Source organism: Schistocerca gregaria, chromosome 1 (assembly GCF_023897955.1).
Source record: "Schistocerca gregaria isolate iqSchGreg1 chromosome 1, iqSchGreg1.2, whole genome shotgun sequence".
Taxonomy (NCBI): Eukaryota; Metazoa; Arthropoda; class Insecta; order Orthoptera; family Acrididae; genus Schistocerca; species Schistocerca gregaria.
Genome location: NC_064920.1, coordinates 1,151,604,473 through 1,151,621,398, shown reverse-complemented (window position 1 = coordinate 1,151,621,398; position 16,926 = coordinate 1,151,604,473). Strand labels below are relative to the sequence as shown.

The 16,926-nt window shown below is 38.7% G+C and overlaps 1 protein-coding gene across 3 annotated transcripts in view; it reads left to right on the top strand.

Annotated features, from left to right (window-relative positions):
* Positions 1 to 14,771, top strand: part of LOC126284061 (autism susceptibility gene 2 protein) — a 633,203-nt gene extending 618,432 nt beyond the window's left edge. Inside the window, exons 10-17 of one of the 3 annotated variants that reach the window (XM_049982668.1) lie at positions 1,387 to 1,542; positions 3,788 to 4,011; positions 4,835 to 5,034; positions 5,346 to 5,507; positions 6,292 to 6,324; positions 9,066 to 9,321; positions 10,355 to 10,505; positions 12,581 to 14,771. In XM_049982668.1, coding sequence (XP_049838625.1) covers positions 1,387 to 1,542; positions 3,788 to 4,011; positions 4,835 to 5,034; positions 5,346 to 5,507; positions 6,292 to 6,324; positions 9,066 to 9,321; positions 10,355 to 10,505; positions 12,581 to 13,478 — 2,080 coding nt within the window. In that variant the 3' untranslated portion in view covers positions 13,479 to 14,771. Of the gene's footprint in view, positions 1 to 1,383; positions 1,543 to 3,787; positions 4,012 to 4,834; positions 5,035 to 5,345; positions 5,508 to 6,291; positions 6,325 to 9,065; positions 9,322 to 10,354; positions 10,506 to 12,580 lie in introns of all 3 variants that reach the window. The other 2 variants (XM_049982658.1, XM_049982679.1) reach the window with 2 other exon arrangements.
* Positions 14,772 to 16,926: the final 2,155 nt, after the last annotated feature.

Genomic DNA, 16,926 nt, shown 5'->3' with positions numbered 1-16,926 from the left:
GTAAGTGGTAGTCATTGGATTTTGTGCTGTGGCCGAAATGACAGAAAAAGTCGAATAACGTTATTGCATCAAATTTTGTTTGAAGCTTGGCGGTTCTCAAGTTGAAACAATCTGCAAGCTCAAGAAGTGTTTGAGGATGAAACAATGGGTACCACGCAGCTAGAAGAGGGGCACAAATGCTTCAAAGATAGCTGCTTATCAGTCAAGAGTAGTACATTCAGGTAGACCCCCAACATCCACAAATGAGGTTGTTGTTGATCACGTAAGGGCCCTAGTTATGCAGCATAGCTGAATCGTGATCAAAGAACTTGAAAATGAGATTAAAATTGATATTGGATCTATTAACTCCATTTTAATGGAACATTTGGACGTCGAGAAACTCTCAACAAAATTTGTGCCGAAGGTTGCAAACGACCGAGCTGAAGAATCTTTGTTCGGAGATTGCACAGGACGTGCTGGTTGGATTTAAGTGTACGACTCTGAAACAAAGGCACAGTCATCACATCAGAAGCACCCAGCGTCCCTGAGAATTAAAAAAAAGCAAGGCAGATCCACAGCAATGTAAAAGTCGTGCTGGCCATCTTTTTGAGGCCAATGGTGAAGTCCATCACGATTACACCCCAGAAGGTACTAAAGCAAATAAGGAGTACTACCGAGAGTTTCTCCATCACCTTTGTGCAGTAGTGAGATACAAACAGCCGGATTTGTAGGCAGTGAGCGTCATGTCAGATTCAACACAGCTGTGGATTTTCAGTTTCCTTTATTCCACTGAACTAGCACTTCTAATTTTTCCCTAAACTGTAAAAAAGACTCTGAAAGGGACCAAATTTCAGAACATGGAAGACATAATGCAGAATTTGATGGAGCAGCTGTGCACCAGACCAAAAGAGGCTGTGCAACAATGCTTCCAGCAGTGGCAGGAGCATTAGGAGATGTGCCTATAAGTTCAAGGGAACTACCTTGAAGTTGATTAGTGCCAAACAATCGTATCTGAATAAAGACTGAGTTTATAAAGAAAAGTTAGTCACTTTTTGCACAGCCATTGTACCTTGCAACAACTTTGTGACTGTTGACAATACACACACCACAACCAAGTTTCCCTTCTCTTATCCTACATACTCGGAACAAGTATCATTGAACAGTTGAAACACTGGGCCCTGCCTGCTGGCGGTTAGACTGCAACCAATAAATGCTGGAAACAAATGTGGTCTGTTTGCTAGCACAATTGATCATGTGAAGAGTAGGTGACAACTGCTGTAGAGACATTGTAGTGGCAAATGGCAGACGCCAACTGACAAGTTATTTTAATCATATTGTCGTGAAATACTTGTATTGGGTGGCCTCTTTCAGTCGACTAATGGATATACTGTGGTTTTCTTGCAGCAGCAACGTGAGCAGCCTGAGCCGCGGCAGCATCACACCGGTGAGTGCTGGTGCAGCACTCCCTAGTATAGCTATCACTTCGTGTAGCTCGTCGCCCTTCAGCTCAGCTGCACAAGTGTCTTCTAGTCTTGCCTACTCCAAGGCTCCAGCCTGGGTCAGGTGAGTTTCTGCAAATCCTGTCTTAATTGTTAGCACTCTTCATATTAGTATAGCCATAATTGTATAAACAGGTTTTGGCCAGTATTTAATATTAGGTGAACGACAATTAATGAACAGCAAGATAGAAATGTCCAGTTGAATTATGACATAACGTAATATTCTTTCTCACAAGAATTGTACAGTAGCTTATGGGAAGTAAGCCAGAGTTGTTTGAACAAAGTGGATCAGCATCTCTCAATATGTAGTCACTGTGCTCTAATTTCCCAAATGTCTGGCAGGTGGGACGGCTGAATTCGCCTTACACCGTGGCCATTACAATCTCCAGATCTCCATGCCCTCACATGCAGAGAGTTAGAATACAGCGGGATTTACTCGGTAGCCTTGTCATCAGGCCTAAATGATTTCAAGGTGTGAGTACCGAAAGCTGGTCACACAGTAGAGCACTATGCATTACAAGTGACAAGAGTTTATACATTGGTATGTGATACTGAGAATTCCAAGTCTCTTTGGAGAAAGCAGTATCTGACTCTGTTTGGATCATTAAATAATTTGCAGTAGTGTCTGATCAGTAAATGTAGTTCAATGACACATTGATTCTTGTTATGGCCCAACAAAATTCTGATTACTCAAAATTATTGCATACTGTTGATAAAGTTTTCAACAATTTAAATGTAGAGACAAATACAGGAGTGTTAAAAAATTTACTTCCTCAAAACTTAAGTGTAGGATATGATAACTATTTCCTTTGATTTAATTACCTTATATGTTTTATGGTTTTAATGTCTAAATTGAATTTTTTTCTTGAACTAAAAATCAAATAATATCCAAAATAAAACACAATAAAAATAGATTAGCATATACAATAACTCTTGCAGCAAACAGTGACATCAAGAATACAAGATAATGTCAATCTTTCCAAGATCGTGGTTCCTTGAGCAACCAAATCCGAAAATTGTGTTGTAACTAGTTCAGGTGTATACTCCCTTGCTTACTATGTTTGTGTTACTGGTTTTTCCATTCTGGTTAGTTTTTTTCCTGTTTATTTTACCTGTATCATTCGTTCTGGCTACTCTTCATGTGGTACTTAGTTATGTAGATTCATCTTATCCATGTTGAATGTTTGATTTGTGTCTCTTAGCCTTTACCTAATGCCTGGTAATCACTTAAATGATCCTCTTGTTTTTTGCCATATATGCAGTGATTAATGTCTCACACACTAAGAATTTGTGAGCAGTTTGGTGTCACTGTCTGTTTTTTGTCAATGTGTTGCTGTGCCAAATATGGTACATGCTAAGTCAATTAATCTGAGAAAACTTATGTTTTAAATTTGCAGTTTACTGGTTTTGCACATGAAACCTTTAAAGGAATTAAGACTAGATTAGATTTCAGCATAAAAATAAATTCTAAATCCCTCACATAATTAAAAAAAAATACAAGGGGCAATCAAAAAGTTTCTGTTCGAAGGCTGCACAGTCCAGAATCAGTATGCTGATCAGGAAAAAATCAAGAGGGCAATCATTGCACCAATGCACCAGGTTGAAGATGCCAGTTTGGTAAAACGCCTTCTCCTACTGCTTGAAAAAGTCTGTAATTGCCTGCTGCACATCCTCATCCAACAGAATAGTCAACCTCTTCAGGCAGTTTTTAGGGGACCGAAGGCAAGATAATGGTGTGGTGGGAGATCAGGACTGTAGGATGGGTGATAGTGTCTGCCACCTTAGTGTACATAACTTTAGTGTTAGAACATTTGTGATATGCGTACCTGTGTTTTCATGAAGCAGCAGTACTGAGAACTGATCTTAGTACTCAACATTGGTTTTTCACAGACAAACTGCCCCGTTCGTATTCTTCAGTCTCCGATGTATATCTACTGATGTTTGTCCTTTGGCAGCCGAGATGTGAAAATAACAGTATGTCAGTCCTGCATTTGGTAATAATGTCATCACAGTTCACATTTCCACTGCACAAACATTGGAACGACATGAATACCACTAGTATTACTTGCTTATATACCTGCCTCGGAGTTGTGCTACGTAGCATGTATGTTGCGGCAAAGCCCTCGGACAGAAACTTTGTTATAGCCTCGTATATAATCACAGATGTTATTAATCTTTGTTGCTTTGTATATTGTTTTTTAATGAGAAGTATTTTTCCATGCATGTGGGAAAGTGTCATTTATATAAGAAGAGTCTATCCATTTCATATCGTGTTTGTTAATTAATGCACCAATCTTGTTTTTTTGCAGTTCGAGCGGGCCTCAGCTGTCCCCGGCAGGCACGGTTCCGAGGCCAACTCCGCCCCCTGTGCCGCTGGCAACGGCTCATCCACTACATCCTCCCACACACGGTTTTCCACCTCCTATGTTTGCACCACCTCTCCCTCCTGCTGCTGCATCTGCAGCTACTTTAGGTCTCCCAGCTGTTACAACAAACCCAAATCCATTTTCTGCAGAGTCTCTCTTTCAGTCAAGTAAGTGTCCACGTAATGATGCCATTAACGCTATCAAAATTTGTTAATTTGTAGTACCAAAAGTATGCAAAGCATATGGTTAGTTACAAATAATATTGCATTGTCTCTGTTAGTCTTAGATCCTTTATTTCCAATTTCTTGCATGCGAACAGTTAACATTTTTTCCTTCTTTTTTCTGTAATATCCTAGTGAATAGTATCTATTATCTGAGGAAACATGGTCTAAGGTAGAATTAAAGATTTCATTGGTACAGTAGTCATCTAAATATAAGCTACATTATGTGAATATCAGAATAATTTTTAATTTAAAATTAGACCTGATGTAATGTGTTTCACCATTTAAAGGCAATGAAGTTTCTTCTGGTACATCACAGGTTGTTTATGGAATGTAGATTGCTCCACACCGCACCTTTTATTATTTTTTATGTTTATTTTTAGTAGGGAAACATTGGAAAACAGCTGTAGGAGTCAGTATTTTTATTATTTTCACGGGTGCTTGTGAGATGTAGTTGTTTGTCCTTGACATTGTGTAGATCTTTCACTGTCTACTTTGTTCCATAACCCAAGTCCCGATTTTGGTGTTTTATAATGTAGTGGGTGTATTTTATTATCTGTGAATAATTGTGCAAGTTTTTAAGTTGTTACAGTGGGAATAGCAATGACAGGCAGTGAATAATAAGAAAATAATGGGACCCATTCCATCATATGTAAAAGTGTCCCCTACAGAGTACACGTTGGATTGATCAAGAATGTGTTACATTACATTTTTGTTTCGTATGTATGCTTCTTCTTTTAGTACTATAATTCCATGTTTTTGTTTACAGATCAAGCAGATCTTTTGCGCCGAGAGCTAGACAACAGGTTTCTTGCATCACAAGATCGCTCTCTCAACGTAGGTCCGCCACCATATTTACGAACTGAGATGCATCATCACCAACACCAGCACACACATGTTCATCAGCATACAACAGCACCTCTGTTGCCACCTCCTCCCCCGGGTCCCACGCTCTTCCCACCTCCTTTGGTAAGTCCCGTGTTGATACATTATTTCAACTTTTTTGGCCTAGTTACCTCCATTATGTTCATATTAGTTTGAAAATTTATACTTTGGTTATGAGAAAAATACTTATTTCTGCTTCTTTGATCTAGTTACTTCTGTAATGTTTACATTAGTTTGAAAATTTATACTTTTTATGGAAAAAAAGACCCAAAAAGATGATATAATGACATTGCGTACAAGTCTTTCCTTTTTTCAGTTTGTTGTTGCCTTTAACTGTCTTAACTTCCCTTTTTGGTAAAGTTAATGCAGTATTTTAAATATCTGGGTTGTTTCAGTTTAAGGATATTCCAAAGCTCGGGAGTGTCGACTCGCCATTCTACCGTCAGAACCTTGGTCTGACAAGTTACCCTGGTTTCTCACCGGGACTGTTACATCCCAGCCTTGGAGGTTCAACACCATTTGCACCTCCCAGTCACCTTCCCACATTCACACCAAAGGTATATGTTTAATATGTGTGTTTTGCATCTTATATAATCTTAAATAAATCGCCTGCATGCAGTGATACTCCATTTATGTCACCATGCTGTGGCTTGGCTTACTGCTTTGCCATATTGTGTTGGTTCTCGACAAGCTCATGACTAGCACTGCTTATGCAGAAATATATCTAGAGATTCATCTTCAATAAAACCAAGCAAATAAGAACTATGTTTAAATTATATGTCAAAATTACTGTCATAGATGTTTCTCAATTGTAAATTTTTCTTCTTCTTTAAGTAATTGTCACCAGCAACCAGTTATTAATGCCTCACTAAAATGAACTGACAGACAGGATGAATTTATTCAATAGCTATCATCCCTTATTTATTCATTTTTAGAAAGGGGAGACATGCAAGTATGTTGTAATACATAATGCAATTTGTGTAATACTCTTAAGCACTGCTGTATGTCATTTCATATTAATCATTCAGTGTTGTATGCTTTTTGTATTTGCTGATTGCTGTAGTTTGCATACCTGTGAAAAATTTGATAGCATGTCCCTCATAGATGATTGCTTCTCTATGTGGGTTCCATTAATAAAACATTTTAACTGTTATCCTTATGTTAATACCATACCATTTATGCCAATGTTAATAAAATCTATAAAATAAATGAACTCTAAATGGATCCCTAAACCTGTGATTGTGCCATTATCCTGTAACATTATATTTAAACCTGTCCATACTGCATGAATGCATTTCCCTGTTCTAATAAGTAATGCTTTGTTTTCTTTTCTTTCCGCAGCAGATGGGTGATCCCTCGAAACCCAAGCCAGTGGTAGGTGCTCACCTGCTTACGTAGCTGTAGTTAGTTGTTCTACACATCCTCTTCCTAAAAGTAGCAAGTCCTGTAACAATGCATGCAGTGCCACTCTGCTGTCACACAAGTATTTCCTAATAATGGTTGTTGACATAAATATTGCAGTGGTCATTATATTAAGGATATACACAAACTTGGTATTCAAATATTCACTTAGTCTTAGTCTTGTGTTTAAAAGGGTTGTCTCTAAACCTTTAGAGTCATAATTATGCAAGTGTTACTTTGATATCAGAAAGTAATGGTCAGAAATTAATATTTACATTTTTCTTGACGACATCAACTTACCTCTTACAGCAAAAACTTCAGCTTTAACAGCTGTCCATAGTAAAGGTAGCCAATCTTGGTTCATGCAGTAAACCATAATCCATTAACGGAGCTGAATCATGCACTCGTAACCATTTGTCTTTCTCCCTGCACACATTCTGATCAGGGTAATTGATTCTCCAACATTGCTGTCTACATTGTATTCTTCGAAGGGTTCATTTAATGGACAAGTTAGTGGTATGATGTTTCTGAACTTTCTCTTGATCCAGCACAGTCCCAACAAATTCTGAAGTTCGAGCAATCCTCTCATAAGAACCTCAGGCAGTAAGTCAAATGATTCAGTTTCCCAATAGTGTCAGTCCATGGCTATAAATTGCTTTTGTGCGTTAGTTTAATTTCACAGACTGTACATATTGATGCACCATGATATTGTATCTTTGTGTACATTTAACCCCATTAACATAATGCCCCGAGTTACTGTTTTTATTATGAGTATACTCGGGCAACGTAAGTAGATACAATCGAAAAAATAAAATTCGACTTATATCCATTTCAGCACTGATACTTACATGTTTGGCCACTAGAGAGCATCTGGTACTACATTTACAGCCTGGCTGTTGCATTTTGATAGAGGCGGTTGCCACTAGATATTGTCTATACTGTGTGCAGGTTTGGGTAGCTGACAACAAAATGCATGCTCTGTCCTCTATTGTTGTTTAGGCAATGCTTTCAAAAAGAATTATTGACTTTGACATTGAATTTAATGGCTCAGATAGTGAAGGAGGATGTGATGTTACTTCATTAGAGACTAAAAGTCAGCTGAGTGACAGGTACTTGCCAGTGGTGTGAGATAAATACATCTACTGTGCCCCAGTCAGCTCCTCCCAAGATTTATTTTCCCAGGAAACTATTGTGAAATACTTCGTTAGACTTCACAGTTAGACACAAACTAAAAAATGACTTCAAATTTCAGGATATTTTAGTTAAAGTCCGGTGCACGAGCAAACTTCAGGTTTTCAAAATTTTGTAACTTTAAAAGGCATCTTTACGTGCCTATTAGTAATGTCATTCATTATAGGATTTTCTCATTAATAAAAACAAATATTTTTTGAATATAATTTGAAAAAAATAAGTAAAGGGGTTAACGGGTAATTTTCCATCTTTGACAACCATTCTTGAATTGTAAAGTGGTAAATAGTTGTGTAGTCACAGTTTGTGATTGTGACTTGTTTTAAAAGATAGCATGCCATTGTTTGTTACAAAACAAAAGCAGTTTACAAAATGGTTGCTTTTTAAACACCTGATAATCATGTGGAATTTTCATTTCTTGCCATTTATTTTGTGTATCAAAATACTCATTTTAGGATTCTGTGTAATTATGACCCTAAGGTGATTGATCTTGTGACAGGAACTGGGTAATATATCATACCCTACTGCTCTATTTTGAAATATAGTATTATTAACTTACCAGGCTGGAAAGATCTGTTATTAGTTAGTTGATAATTTTGTTTCACTTATAAAACTAATGTATGCAGCACAGTAATGTCTGGTTAGTTAGTGCAGAAGCTTTTACTGAAAGATTAAAATATACATGATATTTTGAAGCACCGTCTGTCTGTATTAAAGCATTTGTGACTCCCGACAGACATCTTCTTTAAGTGCTCGTGGATTAGGCATTCAGAAATTGTGCTGGTACCTGCTGATGTAAACTACACGACTGTCACTGAAAAATGTAACTGAGGTGGAAGGAGAATCCACCAACCAACAAATGTGTGCATGATTTAATGCTTTCAGTTTTAGGTTCTTCACAGATAATTCTGGATAATGAGGTTTATGACATTATTTTATCTAGGGATTTTTTTTAAAATAATTATTTCTGCAAAGATATAGACATGTTTGAAAAATCGGTGGTTCTTATTTAATTTGCCAGCAGAAGTGAATACATTTGCAACAAATGTCCGTAAAATAACACATTAAAAGTAAAAAAAAAAACTTGAAGTCATTATTTCAGATCAGAACAATTTCCTATAGTGATTAAATCAAGAGGTGAATAGAGATTCTGTGTTTCTTGTTAACAGTAAACAAATTAGGAAACCTGTAAGAGGACTGTTTTGTTTTTTATTGGTAAGAAGCTTAACATTAAACCAGGCCTGATTTAGGAAATGAATGTAACTCTTAAATATTTTCATTGTTGTTCTCAGATGAATCTGTTCTCACATTTCTTGTGCAAAATAGAGAAGTAAGTGTTTCTGTTTTTACTGATTTATTATTTAATACTGCAAATGAAGTAGCAGGAGCAGTGATTGCTGACTCTACTTAAGACAACAAATTACACAGTTGGTGACTTGTTGATTTCAGTTAATGATTCATAAGAGCAGCGCAGAATGTAAGTTGTGCATAATTGCTGTGTATTTATGTATTGCCTGATTTTGCAGAAAACTGGACGTTGGAATGCAATGCATGTTCGCATTGCCTGGGAAATATACCACCACCAGCAGAAGCAGCAAGCTGAGGCAAAGGCTGGAGCAGGGAAGGCAGACTTGCTGCGACCACCGAACCATTTGTTTCCACCTACGAGGCCTCACGACCTGCCTCCATTTGCAACAACACTTGCTGCCACCCACAGAACACCGCCTTTTGATGCGGGTCCTCACCCGGCCACCTTTCTTAATCCACCTGCTTCACATCTAGGTATGTTGAAATTCTAAAGCTATGTGAATTGAGCTGTATACCTGTAAACAGCAAGAGATCAATTTTGAAATTGGTTGGATATTTAAAAAAAAGTGTATACTCTCAAGTCAGCAAAAATTGGAATCAAAATTCATCATGGTCAGTTAGATATTTGGTTTTACTTTACTTATCATACATGTTAATTTGGAATACATATGACAATTTTACCGAATAATCGAGTGATTTAGGGACTGGACAAAATTACGGACAAACTTTGAGAAATGCATGCTTGAACATAAATGCAGATATAACCAAGCCTACAGGTTGCACTGTTGTATTTGATCATGAACGGCACCTGTGCATTGTTCTCAATATGTTACAGTTATCAGTCGTGGTCAGAACAGTATTCTGTGTAGTTGTGGGTGCGGTATGTTGAAGCTAAGCAAACTCGAATGTGGGTAAATTGTTGGTGCTTTTATGGTGGGTACTTCCGTTTCTACATTATAATTCTGTATATTTTGAAATTATGTATTGACCTGAAAAGAGACTTAGTGAAAAAATTGAAAAACTGAAAATTGGAGAGTAGTTCATATGTGCTGTGGTAAGGACTCGGAGTGCTTTTACTGATAATCGTGGTTGTCTGCTTTGAAGGTGACAGAGTGGAAAGCTCTGCCATAATGTAACAGAAAGAAACATTCTAGCTGCCCAGTGTGAATATGATATTTGGCCTCGTGTAATGTTGAGATTGTCATACTTCTGTTAGCTACAATAACAAATATGATATGTTATTAGATAATTTATACTGAAGGAAAGAGACATGTGATTAGATTTTAAATCAGGAAATGAATCTTCAGCATTTTGGGATAGTTAAGCCATTGTTTTGAAGTGAATGAGGAAAAAGTAGCTAAGGGGAAAAGAACTGGGACATTTAGGGGTATAGAGAAATGAATTACTCTTTCAAAAGTTTCTTGAACATACATTGTGTTTGTAGTTTATTAGTGTTTTCCGTGCTTTATTTATGTAATCTGTAAGAATGCAACACTTTCATTTTCAGCGAGTGGTGTATCTCCATTTGGTCGCTATCCAGCTACGTTTGCTGGTCCTAACTCAGCATTTCCTGGACTTGGGGCATCAGTATTTCCTCCTCCTCCAAGAGATCTTCCACCCCTTGGAGCTCTCGGACCAGTCCACGATCACTGGAGCAGGTTAGTAGTTGGTTCATTGGCGGGCCTGTGTGGAATCGGTAATTGCTTCAAACAAGATAGAGAACATTAGATTCAGTTTTATTCTGGCACCACGAGGCCCTCTACACATGAAATACATGTTGAATACATTTTGGATACATGTTGTTTACATTCTGCAGTGTTTGACAAAAAGTGATGTACAGAGTTAGCTCTGCTTCCCCCCCCCCCCCCCTCGCCCCGCTCCCCCCGCTCCCCCCCTCCCACCCCACCCCATTGGCCAATTAATTGTGCAAATAGTGTAACAAAGAAGTTGTGATTTTGTCTCATTGTTATTATTATGATAGTAAGCAAATAGCATAGGTTCACATAATGAAAGTAAGGTGTTCCTTGATGTATCTGGCATTGCACTCTGTAACAGTATTTAAGATCTGTTGATGTTCTGCGTCATATATTGTCCACAAATAATTACATAATCCTTGGTTGTGAGATAATAAATTTCTTGTGTATTAGTAGTAAATTCTTTGACTTGCTTACTCTTAGTCTCATTGTTAATTAAAACAGTATTTCCATTTGCACATAGTTTTTTGCCATTTCTGAAACTCCAGTTGCTTATGCAGTAACCATTTTCTTATTGTCAAACAACAGAAAATCCAGGATGGGATGTAACAATATTATGAGGAGGAAATATGTAACAGTATTATGAGAGTATGTTCTTGTTGTTAAAGATACATTGTACATAATACAGTTCCTCGTAGACTAAAATTAATGTCAAAGCATATTTTATGGTTCTATATTTGATATTAGATGTAGGACTGAAAATTGATTTTTAATCAGAAATTAATTGTAGTAGAATTTTCATAGTTTTTATTTTTCCAGGCAGGGTATGAAACCATTAGTTGTCAGATCTCTTCTGTTTCCTTTCAAACTCTGTCTTTAATACAGCCCCAGTGAGAAAAAATTACTGGTTATTTCTTACATATCTCTAACTATGCTTTATTGTCACCCTTGTATTAATGCTTCCTAGATATTTTCATGCTCTGCTTCATGAACTATGTCCATCATCTGTGTTTTTACTTGTGATGTTTTTACTGAAGATCATGTTTCCTTCCTAGAACCTCAGCTGTTCATCAGCTTCCTGCCATCAATCTTTTGTGTTTGATTCGAGTGCATGAAGAGTATAATTTGCTAAAGTGGTGCCATTGTAGTTGTTCATAGACTGCTATTTAGCTCGTACAGTGATTCCATTAGCTTGTTGTTTGGTACTTTCCTTTTTTGCTATTCTCTTCAGTGAATGCTCTGGATACTTCAGTAAGACTTTCCTTTGACAGTAATGGTATGCTAAACTATTGTATGTTTTAATATCCAAAAAATATCCAGAATCTTCTCTGCATATATGTTACATAAATTTAAGAAAGGAAACTGTTGATAATCTTGTTTTGTCACCGTTTGTTGTATGTCATCTGTTCTATGTTGGACTGGCCAGTCAGTCTTTCTCTGTGCAAATTTAAAATTTCTCTTAAAAACTCTTTGGGATCCATAGAAAAAATACTGTTGATCACACAGAAGAACAAGCTGCCATTACATTGAGTCATAATCACAATGAGAGACAGATCCTGCATCATCAGTCACAAAACTTCTGTGTCAAGCTCACGACAGTGACGTCGTCACTTACAGCAATATTATCTTGTTTTCTAGTTGAGAAGAATCCAAGACATTCTTCGTGTAGAAGAGATTTCTCCATTTGCTTTACTGTCCCCTTCTTTCTAATTTTGTTTGTTCAGGAGATTGCCCTTTGCCACGTCAGGAATGATTCCTGTGCTTTGCAAACATTAGTACATTTTTCCTCCCATAGCTGTGCAGTTTAGATCAGTTAATTACTTGTATTGTGTGAAGCCAGTAATTAAGGCTCAGACATAAGTGTTAGAAACAGAGGAGGCTCTTCATGCAGTTTTACTGCCATAAATTTATGTAGTTGTGAAACAACTGGAATCCTTACTGTTACATTCTCCAACACATACATGTATTTTATATTGTCATTTAAAGATGTTTATAAAAGGAAAATACTTGGAATTATTTCTCTTTCTGTTTGCTTACAGGTTACAGCGAACAACAGCTGGTTTTCCAGTAACTGCAGCTGCAGCAGCAGCTGCAGCTGCTGCTGGTCCATGGGGTCTGAAACCAGAACCAAGCATGCTGGAGAGGAGAGCAGAATTGGAAGAAAGAGAACGTGAAAGGGAACGCTGCCGTAGAGAGAGGGAACGTGAAGAGCAGCGCGAACGAGAGAAACAGCGGAAGTTGGAAGCTGAACGGGAAAGGGAACGTGAGCGACGCGAGAAGGAACGTCGTGAACTTGAACGTGAAAGAGAGCGTTTGTTACAACAGCAGCAGCAGCAACAGCAGCAGCAACAGCAGCAACAACAGCATCAGCATCAACAGCAGCAACAACATGCCAAACAGGCAGTAGTGCGCGACAGATCTCCCATACGTAACGGCACATCTGCCGCTGGTGCTGCACCTGAAGAGGCCGTACGGGTGAAGGAGGAGCCGCGACCCAAAGAGGACGATGTAGTACTTTTGGGAAGGACAGGTTATCACTATCTGACAGCGAGGCATGCTCCGCCTGGGTCGCTACGCCCCCCGCCACCCATAGCACCTCCACATTTTGCTCCTGGGCCTGTACCTCCAGGCTGGCCACCAGCTGATCCCTTCAGAGACAGTGCATACCGTTTTGACCCTGTTCAGTTACGTTTCAATCCTCTCGTGGCCGCCGCTTTCCGTGCCGAAGAAGAGGAACAGCAGCGTGCGAAACTGTTCCAGTCTTTCCCACAGCCACACCAGCGTGCAAAGGCACCCAGCCCCAACAATCATCACTTGCACCATCGGACATCACTGCCGACCATGGCCCACAAAGTGGCTTGCCCGAGCTCCCCTGCTGCACCACCACCCCATGTCGTAGACTTGCACAAAAAAGAAGAATCGTCTCAGTCACGATGATAATGTGTTTAGGAAGCAATTGTATCAGCAGTGAGGCATTCTAATTTATTACCGTACCTTTTGTATTTTATTCCATTTGTTGTTGTTTTTTTACCCCTAGATAGGTTCCTTTATTCAGTCAGCTGCTGATGCAAGCATTTCCTACGCAGTCTTATTCCTGCGACAGGACGTGTATAAATTGTTAAATCACATGTGAGCGACATTGTACAACTTGAGTTGTGTCTGAGTGCTAATTTATTTTATTACGAGAAGAGAGTATGCGTGTAATTTAATAGTAATATAATGTTGTGTTGTAGATATTGGATACGTCCCCTCAGGTAACATATAGGGACAAAAGTTTGATTTGCAAAAATAATGTTCTGCCGACCGATTCTTCTGAGGTAGGGATCTTGCAGATGTGACGTACTATGAATTCGGTGATTGTTTTTCTAAATATAAGGAAGAATAAATACTTTTTTTAGTGAGTGAGCAATCTCGGCAATTATATTTTTGATCAAAGAAATAGTTATTTTTTTCTTTATGACTTAATATGTGTCTTTCAGAATAACTTGTCAGAGTAATTTTATGAGATAAAATTCTATGGATTCGGAACATTAAGAACAGAATTTCACTTACCTTTATAAAATGAAGTTAAATCAGTTATTAGTTGCTTCAATAGGTGCTGCCATGTCTCGTGTCGTCCTGCAACATTTTGTAATCTCGAGAGTTATAATACAGAGCATTTATGGAGGCTGTGGTCCAAGTAGTGTGTGCAGTTGAAAATTTCTGTGGCCAAATTTTATCTAAGTGTTTGGTGAAAACAGTTGAGAAATACTGACTGTGTATTTGTCATAGTATAATTGGTAATATGCTTTGTCCTTAGAAAGTGAAGTGGGGTGGCAAGCCCATTATTATAATTTTCGTGTGTTCTCGCATTTTGTAAATTCACATGCCTGTAAAATGTACAGAGATAAGAGAAACGTGGAATTTGGGCCGTCAGTGTTCTTTAAGGGAATTTAAAATTCCTGAGGCCAAACTATCCCTTTGTTGTTGTTGTATTTTTTTTAAACAAACGATGCTTGTAAAAAAGACTTAGAATTGATGTGAACATCTTGTAATTTTTTCGTATGTCAAAGCAAAATATTTGTAGATAATTTTAATTCGTTGTAAAGAATTCTTTTTGGTAGACAAATCGCAGATGAAGTCGGCGGTTTTGAGTGAGCAGTTTTTAATGTGATCCTTTGTAAAGGGATCAGTCAAATGATGTATAGCGTTTCTTTAACTAGAAACATAAAGAATGTTTCAAAGCCATAATTTTTTTTATTTTTTCCTCCCTCTCCCTCAACATTCATAGCAATGATAAAGTTCCATTCTTTTGTTGCAGAATTCAGTAACAAAAATTGGCAGTCTCAATATTATTGTGTTAGTTCAGATCACAAGGTTGCAGTCGTAGTTGTTTAGCACTGCAGAATAAAATTTGATGAAGACTATTGTGTAACATGCAGTGTGGCATGCAAGAATTACTTTAGAGCTGCAATTAAGTAGTGAGAACTATCAATTGGCATTTCTAATCACACACACACACACACACACACACACACACACACAATCTCTCTCTCTCTCTCTCTCTCTCTCTCTCTCTCTCTCTCTCTCTCTCTCACACACACACACACACACACACACACACACACACACACACACACACACACACCAACATTTCAGTTAACAAATGTTGAAACACTTTCATACTTGAAGAAAATTTTAAATATAAGATCCACATACACAACTCTGTGTAAAACCATGTTTGAAGGAAGATACTAGATAGTATCCTGTGTAAAAAGTGTTAAGTACACTTATCACAACATATTACAGCTTAAATACCCACAAAAAGTACACAAAGTAGAAAAAGGTGACTCACTAAACTACTCCCTGACTTAAGATCTAGTGAACTATTTGGAGATTTGGTATAGTTGACACCCTATTTTATCTTTCCATCAGGTGGCAGCTAGATCTCACAGAATTTATTGTACAAGGATGCTGTCACATCATATCTTGTCGGTCTTCCTGACAAATTAATGATTAGAAGCAGTTACTTTTAGTGACACATAGTGTTGTGCAGCCGGCTATACTGAGAGTATGGAGAGCCAGACCCTTGCCAAAGGTGCAGGCACGTCTAGCATTATGAAGAACAGATGTCTGTTAGTAACATGGTTTGTGTGGCAACAGTGCACTTGGTTCATGCAGTTGCCGCCTTAATACTCACACATATTCAGCAGTGGAGCTCTTGCAGCAGCTTCGTTGCATTGTTGTAGTATACAAACACTGATGACTGGTGCTGAAGCAAATGTACTACTTCACTGAAGGTATCTCATTTTTGCCAACTGAGGAGTGGGGTGAGACTGATTGAGCCAGAAGTTCTGTAACAGAATAATAAGTGTAAATAAAATAGAAAGAAACTTCCATATGGGAAAAATATATTAAAAACAAAGATTCCAAGACTTACCAAGCGGGAAAGCGCCGGTAGATAGGCACAATGAATAAAACACACAAACACACACACAGAATTTGAGCTTTCGCAACCAGCGGCTGCTTCGTCAGGAAAGAGGGAAGGAAAAGGAAAGATGAAAGGATCTGGGTTTTAAGGGAGAGGGTAAGGAGTCATTCCAATCCCGGGAGCGGAAAGACTTACCTTAGGGGGAAAAAAGGATAGGTATATACTCGCGCGCGCACGCACACATCCATCCATACATACACAGACACAAGCAGACATATTTAAAGGCAAGGAGTATGGGCAGAGATATAAGTCAAGGCGGAAGTGTGGAGGCAAAGATGATGTTGAATGACAGGTGAGGTATGAGTGGCGGCAACTTGAAATTAGCGGAGATTGAGGCCTGGTGGATAACGAGAAGAGAGGATATACTGAAGGGCAAGTTCCCATCTCCGGAGTTCGGATAGGTTGGTGTTGGTGGGAAGTATCCAGATAACTCGGATGGTGTAACACTTTGCCAAGATGTGCTGGCTGTGCACCAAGGCATGTTTAGCCACAGGGTGGTCCTAATTACCAACAAACACTGTCGGCCTGTGTCCATTCATGCGAATGGACAGTTTGTTGCTGGTCATTCCCACATAGAAAGCGTCCCAGTGTAGGCAGGTCAGTTGGTAAATCACGTGGGTGCTTTCACACGTGGCTCTGCCTTTGATCGTGTACACCTTCCGGGTTACAGGACTGGAGTAGGTGGTGGTGGGAGGGTGCATAGGACAGGTTTTACACCGGGAGCGGTTGCAAGGGTAGGAGCCAGAGGGTAGGGAAGGTGCTTTTGGGATTTTGTAGGGATGAACCAAGAGGTTACGAAGGTTAGGTGGACGGCGGGAAGACACTCTTGGTGGAGTGGGGAGGATTTCGTGAAGGATGGATCTCATTTCGGGGCAGGATTTTAGGAAGTCGTATCCCTGCTGGACAGCCACATTC